Source organism: Musca domestica, unplaced genomic scaffold (genome assembly GCF_030504385.1).
Source record: "Musca domestica strain aabys unplaced genomic scaffold, Musca_domestica.polishedcontigs.V.1.1 42, whole genome shotgun sequence".
NCBI classification, from domain to species: domain Eukaryota; kingdom Metazoa; phylum Arthropoda; class Insecta; order Diptera; family Muscidae; genus Musca; species Musca domestica.
Genome location: NW_026712329.1, coordinates 7,649,272 through 7,668,452, shown reverse-complemented (window position 1 = coordinate 7,668,452; position 19,181 = coordinate 7,649,272). Strand labels below are relative to the sequence as shown.

The 19,181-nt window shown below is 36.4% G+C and overlaps 1 protein-coding gene across 3 annotated transcripts in view; it reads left to right on the top strand.

The window, feature by feature from the left end:
* LOC101897626 (ETS-like protein pointed) overlaps positions 1 to 19,181 on the top strand; it is a 305,487-nt gene that overhangs the window by 178,125 nt on the left and 108,181 nt on the right. Inside the window, exons 1-3 of one of the 3 annotated variants that reach the window (XM_059126976.1) lie at positions 11,113 to 11,262; positions 18,160 to 18,551; positions 18,726 to 18,842. In XM_059126976.1, the coding sequence (XP_058982959.1) occupies positions 18,275 to 18,551; positions 18,726 to 18,842 (394 nt within the window). In that variant the 5' untranslated portion in view covers positions 11,113 to 11,262; positions 18,160 to 18,274. Of the gene's footprint in view, positions 1 to 11,112; positions 11,263 to 18,067; positions 18,552 to 18,725; positions 18,843 to 19,181 lie in introns of those variants that run through there. The other 2 variants (XM_059126977.1, XM_059126975.1) reach the window with 2 other exon arrangements.

Below are 19,181 nucleotides of genomic sequence, written 5' to 3'. Positions count from 1 at the left end.
TCATTTGTAGTAGATCTAGCGATGTCCGGTTGTGTGCCTGTTAGACACGATGATCGAACCCTTCCTTCTGGTACCCCTCTTCTATGTGAAGAAGACTCCAAGGTCTTGACTGAGAAAAATACATAAAAGTCTTCTCTCTGAAGAAGGTCTACAGATCTTTTTTTAGAACAATACCCTGAAGTCCTTAGTATTCCATTATAAGTCAACAACCTCAAGTTTTAGCATGGGAGAATGGCTCAAGGTCGAAAAGAAAAGAAACCTGAAGGGCTCCCATGATAAGAAAATTTCAAAGACACCGAAAATCTTTTATAAAGAAGGACTAAAAGTTAAAGAGGAAATTAAGGTTTTATATGTAAATCCTGTAATCTATGAGAAGGCGACCTCAAGTTTAACTATAAGAGAAGAAGAAGACATCTAGGACTGGAGGAGTTTTCGTGTCTTATTTGAGACAATACCTCAGTATCGTATCTGAAAAGACCTAAAGGTCCTCTCTTAGTAAATATCCTTGAGAGAGATCTTCCTCATTGGGCTTATAAAAAAGGATATTCTGGTTTTTAATTTAAAAAAAGACTTCAGTTTTTCGACCATAAGCAGAGTTATTTCTCCTATATTGGAAGAATAACTAAAGGTCTTTTGAAGAGTGACTTTTTAAGAGTTATAGGAAATTTAAAAAAAAAAATACAAAAGAAAAATGAATAAAGAATGAAATAAAGAAAACTTCATTTGAATTGAATGTACGGTCCATATAATTTAATATCTGAAGACTATTTCATGCAACTCTTGACCATAACTGCGCCTCAAATCGTCCATCCGCTTAGTTCAATTTTGGCATATCCTTTCCCACAATTCTTTATCTTTATCTCAAGAATAAATGCTTCAATGTGCGGCAATAGCATCGGCCTTACATGTATAGATATGAGCATATACATAGTCTAAAGGCGTTAGATCGTACGATCTAGGCGGCAAATTGACCGTGACCCTGAAATAAAACGTGAAATAAAATGTTCCCTGAAATCGCGTCTCAATGAGTCCTTTTTTTCAGAATTTAAGCAATGAACCACTGAAATCAGATAGATAGAATTAATATTAGATAGAACCACTTCTACTAAATTTTGGTGGGACAAGAAAACTTCCGTTAAATCTTCTATGAAAAGAAACCCATTCTGAGTTCCATAGGCAGAATATCCAGTGATCCTAGGGGATTTTTATGATAAAGACCATAATTTGAACATCTGATTTTAACAATCCCTCATAACAACAAAGATATCTACATATCTTCTTCACGAAGTGATCTCAGTATCTTCAAGGAAAAGAAGAACAACAGGTCTTCAATGAGAACACCCTCTGGAGTAGATATCAAACTAACCTTGTATGAGAAAATATTTTCTTAGAATTAGACATCCCGGACTTCTATGGACAGCAGAACATTGTAAGAAAATTACATGTTACTGCTCGCATAAGGTAAATAAGTCTTATTCTCCCAGAAGGTCTTATGTGAAATAGCATTAACTGTGTAAGAAAATTACATGTTACTACTCGCATAAGGTAAATAAGTCTTATTCTCCCAGAAGGTCTTATGTGCTTAGAGAATACAGGGTGAAATAGCATCATATTTTAAAATAAGTTTAGATTTGTTCGAATTGGTCACCTTCCAACGGCCAATGAAACCGTCACACGCTGCCCGATTGGGGTGATCGACACTTTGGCATTTTTTAGTGTCAACCGTGCTTCCCAAAATACTCCAACGGATTGGTATTTGAAGATTTTGTTGGCCATTATGCGCTGGAAATGAAGCGAGGAACCTCATTTTGTAGCCATTCTAGGGTGGCGCGTTCTGAGTTCAATGGTGCTGAGTCCTGTTGGAATGTCCAAGGTCTGCGGCCAAAATGTTTGCGTACCCAAGGCTTTAATAAACCCTCCCGAATATTTTCGCTTTAATATTCGGCATTTATTCTGATGCCGCGGTCGATTAATACGAGCGGAGAGCGACCATTGGCTGTAATGTCTATATTCTGTTGCGGTGTAAGTTCTTGCACTTTTTGGAATTAAAATGGCTTTACGCCGAGCTGATTTTTCAATATTTGCCAAATAGAATATTGCGATATGTTCATCCCACGAGCCATTTTTCGGCCACTGTGACGCGGGTTTCGATCAAGTAGCTTCTTTACTTTTCGAACCATTCCAGCTGATGTTGCTGCTTTCTTCCGTCCACTTCCTTGACGTCGGGCTACGCTACCAGTATCACGGTAATGAGCGATGGTACGAGACACAATAAAATTATTCACATTTATATGCTGGAGTGCTCTAACTATAGCCACTCGTGGTTTTCCAGCCAAATATAAAGAAATCACACTATCACGCTTGAATTCCATCACGAATAACTTTTTTCTGGAAAATTTTCACCAAAATGCTTTTGTACGCTTGTAAAGAGCTGTCATTGGAAAAATTTTAACAGCTATCAGACGTGTGGCTTAGAAATAGCAGCAGTCTGAAGTTGGTTGCAGTTTTTTCATCTCACCCTGAATAATTTTCCTGACCCATAAGACTTCCATTAGAGGAGAACCTTCTTCTATGGGAACAGTAAATGTTCCACTCACCTTCCTTTTCATTTTCAGAAAATTGTATTGCTATGTGCCAGTGTTATGTTGCGTCTAAATTGATGTGTCATGTCGGTGCTTCGTTGTAGCCATTAGTATATATGTGTGTTTCTGGCATTTATTTGCTCTCTTCTTCCTGAAAGTGTAAAATTGTGAAAGATCTTTTGTCGATATGAATTGCTTTAACAGCCTTAGCCTTTGATCAGTTGTTGCTGTTCATCGTTCATTCATTGAGTTAAAAGTTCTTTTAGGCCACTTTTTTGAACTAACAACATCATCATCATGATCATCAGCCCATAAAGCAACAGCAAATTACTTATGAATGGACGACAAAAACAACAACAACAACAGTAACGAGTAACAAAACACTGATGCGTGAGTAAAATGCATTATAAGCGTGAAGAAAAAATATTATTGTTACTTTTTGCTAGACATCAGCAGACATCATTCAGTAAGTCAGCCAGTCAGGCAGCCGGCAAGTCAAGCAGCCAGATATTAACATTAACATCACATCTCATTTTATATCCAATACTCAATATGATCATCATTATTCCAACACATTTGTTTCTGATGCACTGCATTTGGGATCAGGTCTGGCTGCCAAGTGATTCTATGCCTTGGCACCACCATCATCATCATCCACATCACATTACCTCTGGCCCAATGCCGAAGTTGCTTTTCGTCAATACTGTTGTAGGTTTTTTTCAAATATTTTTGTTTTTTATTTCTCCCAAACATGAGAAAGTCAAACAAATTGACTTGAGATAATTATGTTGTCAGTACCCAGGGAATAATAATACCAATGACCAATTACATGGATAAAGCTACTGTTACCGCATTTGTTGATTATTTTTTCTCTCAGAGTGCCCCGCACCCTTTCATGTTGTGATTGTGGATCGCTCGGTATACTTTTCTTCACAGCCCACATTTCAAACCTTTGCCATGACCTTTGTAAAACCGACCACTTTTTTATTATTATTCTCTTTTTCGGTTTATAAGATTTTGGCGCCTTTTCCCTGAGATCACAGACTAGTCCCGACTCGACGCCATGCCAGACTTCTATTATGTAATTATTGTTATTAATATTCATTAAGCCGGCTTTTAGGAGCTGTATTAGTTGGGAATAGACGACGTTAGAATTATTAACTAACTTCAAAGCCACATTGCTGTGTTCACATGTTTGGTAATAGGGTTTTGTTTGTCTGGTTGTTTGTTTAATGTCCTTTTTTGGAAAACCGATTAATTTTCGCCATAAAACAATGTTGTTTGCTGTCTGCAAAGTTAAAACGTGCCGAGAAATCAAATTGGTTTCAATTTTGAGAAAAACAAAACACCAAAATTATAAAAATAACTATTTAAAGTGGATTTCAATTGAAGGAATAAAAATAGAAAGATATTTTGGACAATTATTTAAAAAATATTCTGGAAACGGTGCTTTTCTATGCCTAAGATACTCAAGAAAGGACTTTTCGAGGTCTTCAATACAAAGAAGACGGTCAAGTGGTGTTCTATTTATAGAGGACCGTCAGGTGGGCTTCTACACATAGAAACCCGCCAGATGGCCTTCTACACATAGAAGACCCTCTTCAGAAGGTCTTCTGTACGAAAAGGATATCTTCTGACCCCCGGGGACTCTTTTATACCTAGAAGATTCACGAGGAGATTTTCTTCAGGAGGACTTCTGCACATAGAAGGCCTTAGGAGGTCTTATGTACGATGAAGACCCTCAGGAAATCTTCTGTGCGAAGAAGACCCTCAGGGGGTCTTCTATACATAGTGGACCCTTCTATATATACGGGGTGACGAAAAAAACTGCAACAAAGTCAAACGCCATAATTTTTACATTTTTTTAATTTTATTGAATAAAAGCAAAAAATGTCGGAAATGGCATCAAATTTTAGAATAAGTTTAGATCTGTTCGAATTGGTCACCTTTGGCAGGAATTATGGCCTTTAAACGGTCAAAGAAACGGTCATAAGCTGCCCGAATGTTGCTCTGAGGTATTTTTGCCCATTCCCGGCAAAGCGCTTGCTTGAGTTGATCGACACTTTGGTATTTTTTAGAGCCAACCTAGCTTTCCAAAACACTCCAGACACAATAGTCCATTGGATTGGTTTTCGGAGCCTTCACTGGAAATGAAGCGAGGAACCTCATTTTGTAACCATTCTTGGATGGCGCGTACTGAGTGCGATGGTGCTGAGTCCTGTTGGTATGGCCAAGTTCTGCGGCCAAAATGTTTGCGTACTCAAGGCTTTAATACACCCTTCAGAATATTTTCGCGATATTATTCGGCATTTATTCTGATACCACGGCCGATTAATACGAGCGGAGAGAGACCATCGGCTGTTAGGGCGGCCCACACCATCACCATGGCCGACGCTCGAGTTCTTGTTGCCAACCGAAGGTGCACATCTTCAGCTGGAACCTCAGTTTGTAACCATTCTTGGGTGGCGCGTACTGAGTGCGATGGTGCTGTGTCCTGTTGGAATGGCCAAGGTCTGCGACCAAAATGTTTGCGTACTCAAGGGTTTAATACACCCTTCAGAATATTTTCGCGATAATATTCGGCATTTATTCTGATGCGCCACGGTCGATTAATACAAGCGGAGAGAGACCATCGGCTGTTATGGCGGCCCACACCATCACCATGGCCGGCGCGTGAGTTCTGGTGGCCAACCGAAGGTGCACATTTTCAGCTGACCTCTTTGGCAAGTATACACGATCATTTTGTTTGTTTACAAATTGCTGGACAACGAATGTTTTCTCATCGGAGAAACCCAAATTCGGCAGTTAACCACTTTCGGCCAAGCAAAGCAACTCTTTAGTTCTTTTGAGTCTATTTTCTTTCTTTGCGGTGTAAGTTCTTGCACTTTTCGGAATTTCAATGGCTTTACCCCGAGCTCATTTGTCAATATTTGCCGAATGGAATTTTGCGATATGTTCAGCTCACGAGCCATTTTCTATAAATGAAAGACCCTCAGGATGTCTTCTATGCAGAGAATAACCTCAGGAGGTCTTTTAAACTAAGCTCTTCTATTCCTAAAAATACACCCTCAGGATGTCTTGTATACCCAGATGACTCTCAGAACGTCTTCTTTACATAATAGACCCCTAAAAGGTCTTCTATATCTAAAAGACCCTCAGGAGATTTTCTATACATGAAAGACCCTCAGAAGATCTTCTATACATAAAGACTTACATGAGGCCTTGTGTACAGAAAAGACCCTCAGAAGGTCTTCTATACATAGAAGAGCCTTAAAAGGTTTATATAAAAGATTCTCAGGAGGTCTTCTACAAATAGTAAAACTCTAAGAAGTCTGATAACTTTAGATCACCTTTAGGAGGTGTTCTTTGTTAAAATATTTTTAGGGCGCTTCTATATTTATTAGGCTTTTTGGCGACATATAGTTTTCTGAAACACTTTATCTCCTTGTAAATTATCAACCAAAGTGCCGGAGCACACACTTCGACATACCCTAACATAACGCTGACAAAAAAAAAAAAAAAAAAAAAAAAAACTAGAGATAAATTGTTTTGAAACACTCGAGGATGTGTTTGGAATACCAATAACATTTTTCCCACTTGTGAGTTGCATTTTAATTGGAAATCGAATTTACGTTCGCCGATTGCAAATCTTGAGTGATGATCATCTGTGTGTGAAGCGTGTGATACTCAATGGATTTTGTGTTCAGCAAAGTAAGCGAACGAATGAATGAATGACTGAATGAAATGTGAAAAATAAAAACTGAATGGACAGCCTGCCATTATGAATGAATTCGCTGCGACGCGTCCACTAGTTCCGCTGATAGTTTTTTTGTGTGGCGTTGTTGTTTTCTGTGTTAGGGGTACTTAAAACGATTTGCATATCCAATATTTGCCTTTCAACATGTTTTCTCTTTACACACAAACACCAATCGTTCGTTCGTCCGTCCATCTATCCGTCCGATCAGCCGACCGACCAACACACACCCTGTTTTGCAATCAGATAGTTTTTTTTACTTTTTTTGTGTAAAGAATTATAGTGTTTTTTCTTCGTTTGATTTAGTTTTTTGTTGTGTGGACGAAACAAAAAAAAAAAAACAAAAAACATTTGAATAAAAAATACGAAAAGTAAAAATAAAGCAAAATAAATAAAACAAAAACAACATTTGGTTGCGCTACAACGCTGGTGTGGAGTATGTCGACAATGATGATGGCCGTTTCCGTTTTCAGAGATGTATGGCTGGTTGGATGGATGGAAGGTTGTTTTTTTGTAATTTTGTTGTTTAGTGTCGATTAGCCAGCCTAAAAAAATCCGAATGGGGAAAAAGTCTCTTAAAAAATTGATCAATATATTGCTCTCCCCTCTCATATTGGAGCGGACAATGTTGTCAATACACGGGGCAATTTTCAAGCCGTTTTGAAATAGGTAACACGTTAAACAAACCATGAGATAAATGTTAATAACTAGAAGTATCGGGACTCAAGTGCTACTAAAATAGGTTGGAGAATGCAATTAAACCATCAATAGTCCCCAAGTCAGCGGAACCATTATATACATGTCATATCATAACGTTAACCTACGTAGCTACTTTTTCTGGGGTTTTATCTATTGCGAGTTTCAAATAACAAAATTTAAAACAATTCCGTGGAAAATTGTTGCTAAAATCATCATTTATTCCAAATATAGGAAAATGTGGACCTATAGAAATAACATTCTGCCACAGGATGGAGATCTCCAAATTCCGAATTTTAGAATTAGACAAGGTAATGCTAGAAAACATATCTGTAATCGTCAAATTATCGAATAATGCGAGGACCGATGTTGCCCTTTCAGAGGTTCTTTTTCAAGAGAACATCTTTCATAGGTTTCCTACTCAACGAAAACCTTTCAACAATCGTTTGCATATGTGAGACCTGTCTAAAGGTTCTTGTCTATATAAAACTGCCGCAAAATATCTCTCAAAGGTCTTCTGTCTATAAAATACATATCTATCTTTTGTGTCTGAAAGTCTTTTATAAAGAGAAGACTCTCTGAAGTTCTGTTTAGATCAATTTTAAAGAATTTTGAAGCATTTATGTAATTCGTCAGTGGTTTCCTGTCTATAAAAACCCTTTTAAAGGTCTATAGAAGACCTTCAAAATATCTCCTAGCTATGGAAGGTTTTTCGAAACTTTTCGGTCTATAGAAGACATTTTAAAGCTCCCCCGTCTGTGGAACATTTTTTAATGGATTTTTTTTTTTTTTAATTATTTTTAGAGGTTTTCTGATTTGAAACGACGGGATACTAACAAAAAAAAAAAGATACTCAATTGACCAAAATACAAATTGTCGCCTCCTTAATTATTCGAACTAAAATTGAGATAACACGTTCTTAACTCTCTTCCCAAATGGACCCACAGTTATTAATTTTCAAGTTAAATGACAAGTATTCTGGTTGTATCCGCTATAAGGTATCGGTCGTATGAAGTGAGGACCTTTTCAAACACTATTTTATAAACACTAAGTGTGATTTGAGAATTCTCCCTCTTTTCGATTATCTAATACCAGTGTCAATTACAACACGGAACATACAAAAGCCCCAAAGGACCGATATTGTCCATTTCACAGATAACCTAAATCGGAAAAAAATATTACGGCGTGCCAGGTTTGGACCACATTAACTACATTTTTTCATTTTACATGAGATATTTGATAATTTTTGGAAAATAATAAAATGTGCGTGAGCTAGCAGACTCCATTTTCGTACTTCTCTAATGTAAGTAAAATTTTGGGATGTGCAAAATTTAAAGAATATGGAACATTTATTCAAATTTTATGCGAATAATTGTTTATTAAAATTGCGAATAATTGTTTATTAAAATTATTCAAATTTTATGCGATTAATTGTTTATTTAAATTATAAGCTTTTGTGGGTGAGGTGAGCGGACGAAAAGGAGTGATCCAATCAATTTCATAATCACATCAGATATTTTGGTTAAGAGAAGCATTTCGATATTCCAAGTTTGAATGTTATAAGTATTGAGAATTGTGACCCTATGTAGGGGCGGTTCCAGAAGGTGTGACCTGATATTTAACAACTTCATTTGAAACTTTGCATTTTATGTGTGTTTGGTTATTCCAAATTTTGACCATATGTGGGAAAGTACCAAGAGGAGTGGACCGATACGTACTATCTTCACAATAGAACTTGTGTTAATAAAAATATTAGGATGTGTGATACTCAAAAAGAATCGCATACCCATTTCGTATTTTATGAGTGTTATAATTATTCAAAATGTTGACCCTTTTGTGAGGGAAATACCAGAAAGAAATGAGCCGCTATACAGTGTGAGATGAAAACCAAGCAACCCATTTCAGACTGCTGTCATTTCGAAGCCACTCGTCCGACAGCTGTTAAAATTATTCCAGTGACAGCTCATTATATTGTTTACAAGCGCACAAAAGCATTTTGGTGAGAATTTTCCAGAAAAAAAGTTATTCGTGATGGAATTCAAGTGTGATTTCGTTAGAGAACTCCAGCTCCAGATGGTGTGGGCCGCCATAACAGCCGATGGTCGCTCTCCGATCGCATTAATGGACCGTCGCATCAGAATAAATGCCGAATATTATCCCGAAAATATTCTGGAGGGTGTATTAAAACCTTGAACAAGCAAACATTTTGTCCGCAGACCTTGGACATTGTAACAGGACTCAGCACCGTCGCACCCAGGAATGGTTAGAAAATGAGGTTCCTCGCTTCATTTCCAGTGCACAATGGCCACGAAAATCTCCGGATACCAATCCGTTGGACTACTGTGTCTGGAGTATTTTGGAAAGCAAGGTTGGCACTAAAAAATACTAAAGTGTCGATCACCTCAAGCAAGCGCTTCGCCGGGAATGGGTCAAAATACCGAAGAGCAACATTCGGACAGCGTGTGACGGTTTCATTGGCCGTTCGAAGGCCATAATTCGTGTCAAAGGACACCCCCAGATCGCCTCTTAAGGTTCTGAAATAGATTTGGTCCAAAGTCTTGTTGCACATTGTTGTGTTTGTCATAGAGGAAGCCACATACTAAAGTTCTTGTTCTTTTCGATCATTCAGTTTTAATGACACCATTTTCGGTGCTTTTTGGTATTTTCTGGACAGTTTAGTACAAACATTCAAAAAGTCTAGTTATACATCATTTTTTTCATAATCGATATAATTAAAACATGCTTGTTCTATTCGATTGTTTATATGTAGTATCTTTTAGTATTTTCGTAGTTTTGTCAAAAACATTTTTCAACACTACATTGCTTATTATAGACTAAGTCATATGTAAATATTTAGACGTCTAGCTCACCACGTCGTCGATTATTTATAGTATAGTATTTAGTAACTTTCAGCATTGTTGGTATTTTTGGCAAATTTAAGATCGTCTAGATCGTCACAGTCGGCAATTCAATATTTTGACATTTTAGTACGAATTGTATATAATTTTCTACCTCTATTTATTCTACCGTCCTACACTAATATGCACTCTTTGTACCAAAAGCCAGCCTTAACACACTCCTACCCACAAAAAGTTGCCTATATGCAAAATTTTAAGATTCTAGTTTTATCAGTCTTCTGGGCGTTAGTTATACTGACTGACATTGCCACGTAGCTCTTTTTCTACGTCTTTAATTTACATAATACATATTTTAAGCCTTCCTTTTTTTAATTTTCTAAAATGTGTTCTATCACTAATAGACCATCAATATCAGAAGAAATAAAAAAATCGCCAAATTGTCATCACTTTTTTTTGGTTTGTCCTACCATTGCAATCTCTCTGTCGTTCTCTCTTTGCACATTGCTGTGTTGTGGTCAGGTTTGATATGTTTGTGAATGAATTTCGTACCATCAATCTGTATAAAAAATCAAAGCAAAATTATCCAAGAGAGCAACGAGCTGGAGAGTCAGCTGTTTGGTCAGTTGTCAATGTGAATAAAAAAGAGAATAACAAATGTGAGAATTGTTACACATACAGTACAGATGATGAGTGTGTGTGGCATTTTTGAGATACGATAACACAATTCACATAGATACTTTTCCGATACAATATGCCATGGTATAAGTGAGAAACTATCAAAAGAGTATCGGTTTGTTTTGTTTTTTTTCGTTTTTGTTTTGGGATTTTTTGATGTGGTTGTGATGCAGGCAAAAACCCACACACAACACACATTCGAGATTTCTGCCTGCGCGTGTGTGTGTGTGTTTTAGGATATGATGATGATCGTCGTTGTCGTTCGTTATGAACATTTATTTTACTCGCATTCAGTTCAGTTTCATACGAATCCAATAGATACACAATAATTATTTCGTGTGCCCAACAAAATAACAAAAATAAAATAAAAATAATTAAATAAGATCTCTACAAAAGAAACAAACGAGGAAATTCTGTGATTTTAATTTAAAAGAAAAATTGAAAGTGTTAAAAATGCTAAAAAGTGTCTTAAATATTTTAATTAAAAATTAATTAAATTTACTGAAGATCAGATTGTGTTTGAGTTGATTTGTGCCACAAGTGCTAATTGCCAAGAGTGTCTGTCAAGTGTTTTTCTTATTGTGGCGGCATTGTTTGACTACAGCATCGCCTAGAAAAGTAGCCATCTGTGAGATAAATATCTGTCAGATAAAAACAAAACACCGATCGTGATTATGTTTACAATATTGAAACACCTGTATGAGAAGATATTTAAAATACATTTTTATTGTTTTTTTCTGCCATGGTTTAAATAAATTGAAAGTTATTTTAAGTTTTCCAGATAAGGTCCACACTATGGCCTGTTAAACAAAAGACTGAGAGTAATTTTCTAATTCTTATCACAATATTGTGTCTGAAGCAAAATGTCATTTGTTTATGCTCTCTGTTTTGATCGTGGACTTATCTCGTTTTCTCTCTCCAGTTTACTTCTCTCTCAGTTTTGAGGCATTATCTCTCCCTCTCTCTGCGTTTGTCAATAGCAACGTTGGCATATTTGATTTTATCTGTGCTGTTAAATTTACCATATTTTAAAAATTTAATTATGATTTTGTAAATAATAAATATTTACGGATTTATTCTGATTTAGAACCTTAACTGAAAAAAATAAAAATTTAGTGATGTTGATATATAGTACTGGGAAATTGAATTATATTGCCGAATATTTAAGTTTTTGTGTCGTGACTTGAAGACAGAACATTGGCGAAGTTAGGCTTAATCGGTAAACGCCTTACTATATAATATTTGTAATTGTGCCCCGATTTCAGGCAATTGTTATTGCATTAACAAATACAAACATTGGCAATATCAGCCCACTTTTTCTGCCACCTCCCCACAAATTTTGGAAAAAGGAAGATAGCTCTTATAAAATACGAAATAATTAACTGAAATTCTGATACTTTTCCCACATAGACCAATTTAATCCTTGATCTTTTCTTGGGCGAAGTGGACGTAATGGTTTGACCAATATTAGCATGCACAACTTTACACTGTGTAACACAAAAAAAGTTACAGGAAAAACTGAAGACACATATCTGCGTTTCGATAGTTTACATCACAAATTCACCCAAATAGAGGGGCTTTGTGAAACTCGAATCAAGTTTGAAGATGGGTAATATCGCCCCACTCCTTTCTTCCTGGTACCCTTATACACGGTAAAAATTCACACAATTTTAAAAATTGAATATCACACAGAGATCGAAGGAATTATCCGATTTCGTTAAAACTTGTAATATCGTAATATTTCTATCAGGTCTAAGCTAAGATGGACAATATCGGCCCACTTCTACCCTTCTGGTCCAAACAAAGAGTCAACATTTTGATATTCACAAAGCTTATTAAATGTAAAATAAGATTGATTATATTCAAATTTCGCATATCCAAATATTTCTACCAGCTCTATAACTTTTATGAAGATAGGTTATATCGAACAACTTTTTCTGGTACCACCCACACATCCGGTCAAATTTTGAATACCCGTAACTCCCATGAAATGCAAACAGAGAAACCGATGGTTTTCAAACTTGGTACATGCCAAAATTTCTACTAAGCCAAGATCTAGTATGAAGATAAGATAGTTCGGATCACTCCTTTTGGTTACTCCCTCAAAAATTGTCAAAAGGTGAAAGAAACATCTGAGTGCCTTCAAATTTAGCATATTCCAATATTTCTAACAACTTTATATCTTGGAAGAGGAAGGGGTAGATCGAATTACTTCTTCTGGTACCTCACACATAACGGGTCCACGGTCTGCGGCCAAAATGTTTGCGTGCCCAAGACTTTAATACACCCTCAAAATATTTTCACGATAATATTCGGCATTTATTCTGATGCCACGGCCGATTAATATGAGCGGAGAGCGACCATAGGCTATTATGGCGGAACACACCATCACCATGGCCGGCGTTTGAGTTGTGGTGTCCAACCGAAGATGCATATTTCAGCTGACCTCTTTGGCAAGTAAACATGATCATTTTCTTTGTTTACAAACTGCTGGACAACGAATGTTTTCTCATCGGACAAAACCAAATTCGGCAGTTCTCGAAACGAGATAGACCCATAGTTCCTTTTGATGATCTGCATAAAATCACATTCTGAGTCGATTTATGCATGTCCGTCCGTCTGTCCATGCATTTTTGTAAACAAAGTACAGTTCGCATTTATTGCCCTATCCAGATGAAATTTTGCGCAAATCATTTGTTTGGCCCAAGGACGAACCCTATTGAAATTGGAGACAATCGGTTAAAATTTAGATATAGCTCCCATATATATCTTCGTGCGATTTGCCTTTTATTGTGCACCAAACGTGCAATATCAGTCCTAATAGTATGGAATTTTGCACGTACGATCAGATTGGACCTGAAAATAAGTATGCCAAATTTGATCGAAATCGGTTCAGATATAGCTATAGCTCCCATATATATTGTTCATCCGATTTGTTATTTTTGTCCTCCGCAGCCGTGATATGTACTCTGTAACAACAATATTTGGGGAAATACATCAAATACAGCTCAGAAATACATTTGCTAAATTTTATCGAGATCGGTTCAGATTTGGATATAGCTCCCACATATAACTTCGTCGGATTTACCTTTGATTGTACACCAAACGTCTAATATTTGCCCAAATTGGATGAAATTTGGCACTTTCGACCGAATTGAGTCTAGCAGCTAGTATGTCAAATTTGGTGATGATCGGTTCAGATATAGCTATAGCTCCCATATATACTGTTCATCCGATTTATCATATTTGTTACCCACAGCCGTAATATGCCCTCCGTAACAACGATATTTAGGGAAATATATGAAATACAGGTCAGAAATATCTTTGCCAAATTTTAATCATAGCGTGTATGATTGAATTCTCCCATAAAAACCTTTAATTGTTATGCGCAGCTCTACTAAATTGGCAAAGTGGTGTAGGGTATCATAATGTCGGCCCCGTCCGACTTTAAGACTTTCTTTACTGGTTCAATATAATATCCTGGAATCGTGTATACGTAATTAAATATTACCTAATATTTCGAATAGCCAAAATGTATCGGTCTTTAGTCACATTTGCCATTTTGATGGGTTTTCCACATTTCAAACAAGTTTCTTCCTGCAATAATAGATCTAATAGAGACTTATTTGCGATTCTAAACAAATAGATATTTCCTTATCCGAGTTCATATATAACGTTCGAATAACAAGATTTCTAACACTAATGGTGAAGGGTATAAAATGTTGGCCCCAGTCCAAATTTATTGCTATTTTCCTACTCAAAATTATTATTTTTTTTTCTAAAAATCCCTGGAGACCTGGGGTTCCCCCCTAAATTAAAGAGTTATTTTGTTCGGGGTAATAGTGTAATATTTAGCAAGAAATTTGATAACACCCATTCACGGCCTTGTAATTGTTTTATGATTTGTTTGTCATGTTTCGAATCGATAAACACACACTCAACTTAATTGTTTGATATCGACTGCCCCTTTTTACCACCGTGAGGGTGGCGTGGCGATATGTAAGCAGCTACCAGTTGCTTGTACAGCAAAGAATTGAAACAAACTTATTTCACCCTTTCTCATTTCTTTTTACAATGAAAATTTAATGGAAATGAAATTGTTTGCTAGCAGCATATCTAAGGGTTAATTGGCTAGTTTTGAAGTTCGGCAGCGATAAAATGTGACACATAATGGTTAACAATCACAACATGAAATTATGATACAGAAGGCGATAAACGTTGGCATGGGGGCCCCCTCTCGTGATATGGGTGTGTGTTTGTATGTTTGGATGAATGTGTAACAAATCAATTCAATTCTTTATTTAAACTTATTGACCTTTGCTGAAGCAACAATTGCCTTCTGCTTGTAATCAAATATTTTCCCTTCTGTTCCATTTGTATGCGGGGGTATGTCATGACCCTTTCTCTGCCTCATTCACATGTTGATAATACTTTTCTCTTTATGATTTGATTAGCAGCAGACACTTACTATGACAGCCATAAGAAGCTGACAGTCAGACATGCCATTCAGCTGAATGGGTAACCATATCATTGCTCTACAAGCTACTACTGGTAGTCACCCTGGCATTGTTGGGGAACAGCTTGTGTCCAGCTTGAGTTCTCTTCTAGTTGTTTGTTTGTAAATTTTCTTTTTCCTTCTTTTTTTATTTGTTGTAGAAAAAAGAACAATTCAAGACACAAGTGCTGATTTATAGCACGCGTTGTTGCATTCTTATGATTGAATTTGTAGAAAATGAATGAAAAGGCCAAACAACCAAGGCATTCATTAGCCTGCCCTCACCACCCCACAAAATGGAGAGCTCTAAGAAAGGGGAAATTGTGCTTTCTTCTTAGAGTGAGGCATAGAGCAATGCCAACAATTGACATGTGTGGGTGTTCGAGTTCGAGTCTACTTGTTTTCAATTGTCTGAAGAGGAGGGAGGCACTCCTCTCAAATCATATAAAGGGTTTTGAATGATGGCAACTTGTTGTCAGACATTAAAGAAGTGATTTAATGAGTGTCTTAATTGCCGCTTAATTTTAATGTGGAGTTTGACAAAAGGAATTAAAAGATGTTTTTGAAGACATTTTTCATGGAGTGATAATTAAAGTGGAAAGTTAAAATTATTGTGTTAAGATCTTTTATTGGGGTCTTTAAAAAAACCATGCAGGAAGCGTTTGTATTGGTAAAAATATTTGGATTGGTGAAATATGAAAGAAAACGGATGTTTATTTCACTTTATATGAGCGTTTGGTTCAAAATATTAATCCCTTTGTGGGGGAGATGCTAGTGGAGGAGTGGCCTGATATATTCCATCTTCATACCTGATCTTATATTGAAAGGATAATCTGAGTTTGAAAGTAATCAATTGATCATTTTGTTTCTATGAGCGCCTTGTTTATTCCAAATTTTTACCCGTTGTGGGATAGGTACCGTTCTTCATTCCAGATCTTGCGTTGGTAGACGTATTTGAATACGGCGGGTTGGAAAGGAATCGGATGTTCATCTAGTGTCTTATGAGCTTCATGGTTATTCATAATGTTGACCCTTTCTGGGGGGAGGTACTTAATGGCATAGCACTGATATAAGTATTAGGATTTGTAAAGTTTTCACACAATTGGATGATCCTTTCTTGTTTAATGAAGAAACTTATTTGCTTTGAAAATGTTGTTGTTGAATGGGAAATATGAGAATGAGTGGACCGACATTGCCCGAACTCGACCTAAGTTTTGTAATAATATTACGATGTACCAAGATAAAGTTAGCTATGATCTAAAACCGTTATTCCCATTAGTCACGTCTTGGACGTATCAAATGATATACAGGTTGAGATGACAGTGACAGCTCATTATATTGTTTACAGGCGTACAAAAGCATTTTGGTGAGAATTTTCCAGAAAAAAGTTATTCGTAATGGAATTCAAGCGTGATAGTGTGATTTCTTTATATTTGGCTGGAAATCCAAAAGTGGCTTTCGTTAGAGCACTTCAGCATTTGGATAAATTTTTTGTGTCTCGTACCATCGCTCGTTACCGTGATATTGGTAGCGTAGCCCGACGTCAAGGAAGTGGACGGAAGAAAACATGGGGAAAAAAGCAACATTAGCAGAAATGGTGCGAAAAGTAAAGAAGCGACTTGATCGCGTCGCAGTTGCCGAAAAATTGCTCGTGAGTCCAAATCGTTGGACTATTTTGTCTGGAGCATTTTGGAAAGCAAGGTTGGCACTAAAAAATATCAAAGTGCCGATCACCTCAAGTAAGCGCTTCGCCGCAGAGCCAAATTCAGGCAGTGTGTTACGGTCTCATTGGCCGTTTGAAGGCCATAATTCGTGTCAAAGGTGACCAATTCGAACAAATTTTAAAATTTGGTGCTATTTCCGACAGTTTTTGCTTTCATTCAATAAAATTTAACAAAAAAAGTAAAAATTATGGCTTTTGACTTTGTTGCAGTTTTTAACTTTTAATACCCTCCAGCATTCGTAAGAAACTTGCTAAAAAATCCGAAAAATGACGAGCTTTATCCGTTATCGAACTTTTAATAAGAAATTTAAAACGATTCCGGCGGATCATCAAAATCATCATAATACGGAATATTGGGAGGTACCGTTATATGGGGGCTATACGAAGACGTGGATCTGCATACGAAATTTTTGGCATACGCTGTAGTACCCATTACAAACTTCGAAAAAGCAATCGGGAGTTACCGTTATATGGGGGGATATACGAAAACGTGGACCGACATGTCCCATTTAGGAAAAATACACATGTGTGAAAGAAAGATAGCATGTTTAAAACAGACAGGCACACAGACAGAGTGTCCCTTAGACTTTTACGCTAATCCAGAATATATATACTTTTTAGGGTCTATCATAAATATATCTAGGATTTATAAACGGAATAACAAAGCTAATATACCCTCCATAGAATTATGAAGGGTTAAAAAAAAATATAAAATCGAGAAAAAAATCTTATTAAAAAATCACAATTATGGTACTAATAATCCTTAAGAGAATCCTAAAAATTGCTATCAACAACCCAATAATCCATAAAAAAATCTTAAAGTCACGAACATGCAACGTTCCTTCAATATTAGTCTTAAAAGTCCAGTTTTATTAGTCCCATGTCCTTCGCATTTAATTCTTGAAAAATCCACAATTTAAGTGCAAACGTACGTAAAAAAATATTCTCAAAAAATCAACGGATATAGGTCAAACAGTCTACCAAGAATATGTTCTTAATATTTTAACTTTTGTTCAAATTGCTACCGGAAAACCCCCACCTCCCCTGTCTGACGTGTTTTTAATCATATGTATTAAAAATGAATATTAGCATAATACCAATATATCCATATTTTTTGTGAAATATGTTTGTTTTATTGATTTAGAAGGGCGCGTGTACCTTTATAATAGGCCGCTGAACCTATTCGTTCATTCCCCTTACGCTAATGACATATGTTCCCGTCGAAATAAAATGCTTCAGTTGGAAACAAAAAAATTAAGTCAACACGCTGCAAAAGTCTTGTGTTTGCATCTAATCGAAACGATTTGTTGTTAGAGGGGAAAACTCAGGTGTTTTATTATTTAATTTTAAAAAACGTGTTTAAATAAATCCAACAGTGTGGCAATGAATAATCTTAAAATATAACAAAAAACATATACATTGTGTAAATAAAAGGCCCTAAATAAACAGATTTTAAAACAAATTTACGTCATCGCGAAAATAATACAAATAATGACAAATGAATGGATCGATTGGTCAGACAGTCGTTTACGTGTCCCATTACGCGTCAACGGTTTCCCCTATCCACAGCCGTACTATTTGGCCAGAGGCAATGGTATTCATTCGGCACGTGATTCGTGCCTTATGGCCAGCACCTGTGCTGCAGCCATAGGTGGTGGTGTTGGCGGCGGTAATGTGGCCAGCAATTTGTCCTGCTTGACATCGCAAAAATTTCAGCGCAAAGCCAGAAAACTGCAGCAATTGAAGGCCACAAATGATCGTTTGAAAGGTAATTGAAAGGATTCAGAAAGAAGGTACAAATATTTTTAAATTTGTAACAAAATTTCGTAGGTCAAACTGATATGAATTTTCATTTCCTTTTTACTTATTTTTATTATTCAAACTTAATTATAAATCAGCCTTCTAACATGTGTCTTCTATCTGTTTAATTGTATTTTTACAGATGTTCCAAATCAAATACCTCCCCTGACACCGGGTACAAATCGCAAAGTCACCGAGGTGCTGAAAGCCTCCTTCGCATCATGGGAGAAGGAGGCTCTAAACCGCAATATAACCAAAGGTAAGAGAACAGATTAATTAATGCATATGCATTTATGTCGCATAACTCTGAACTATAGCTTTGTATTTGTACTTTGGCATTTTTACATGGGAAAATTAAAGTTTATTTAAATCGTACTTTAAGGGAGTATGAAAGTGCACTGAGTAAATAAGTGATCTGAAAATTGTATTTTTCCTTGTCTAGGAAAATGTTAACAGAGTTAGATCCTACTTTTTGGGAACTTATATTAGATATATTCTTCTGAAACTTAGCATTTGGGTCCCGTTTACGACAAGAGATGGAAAGGGTACTTAAAGCTTCTAAATAAATACTGTAGTTATACCCTGCACCACATGTGGT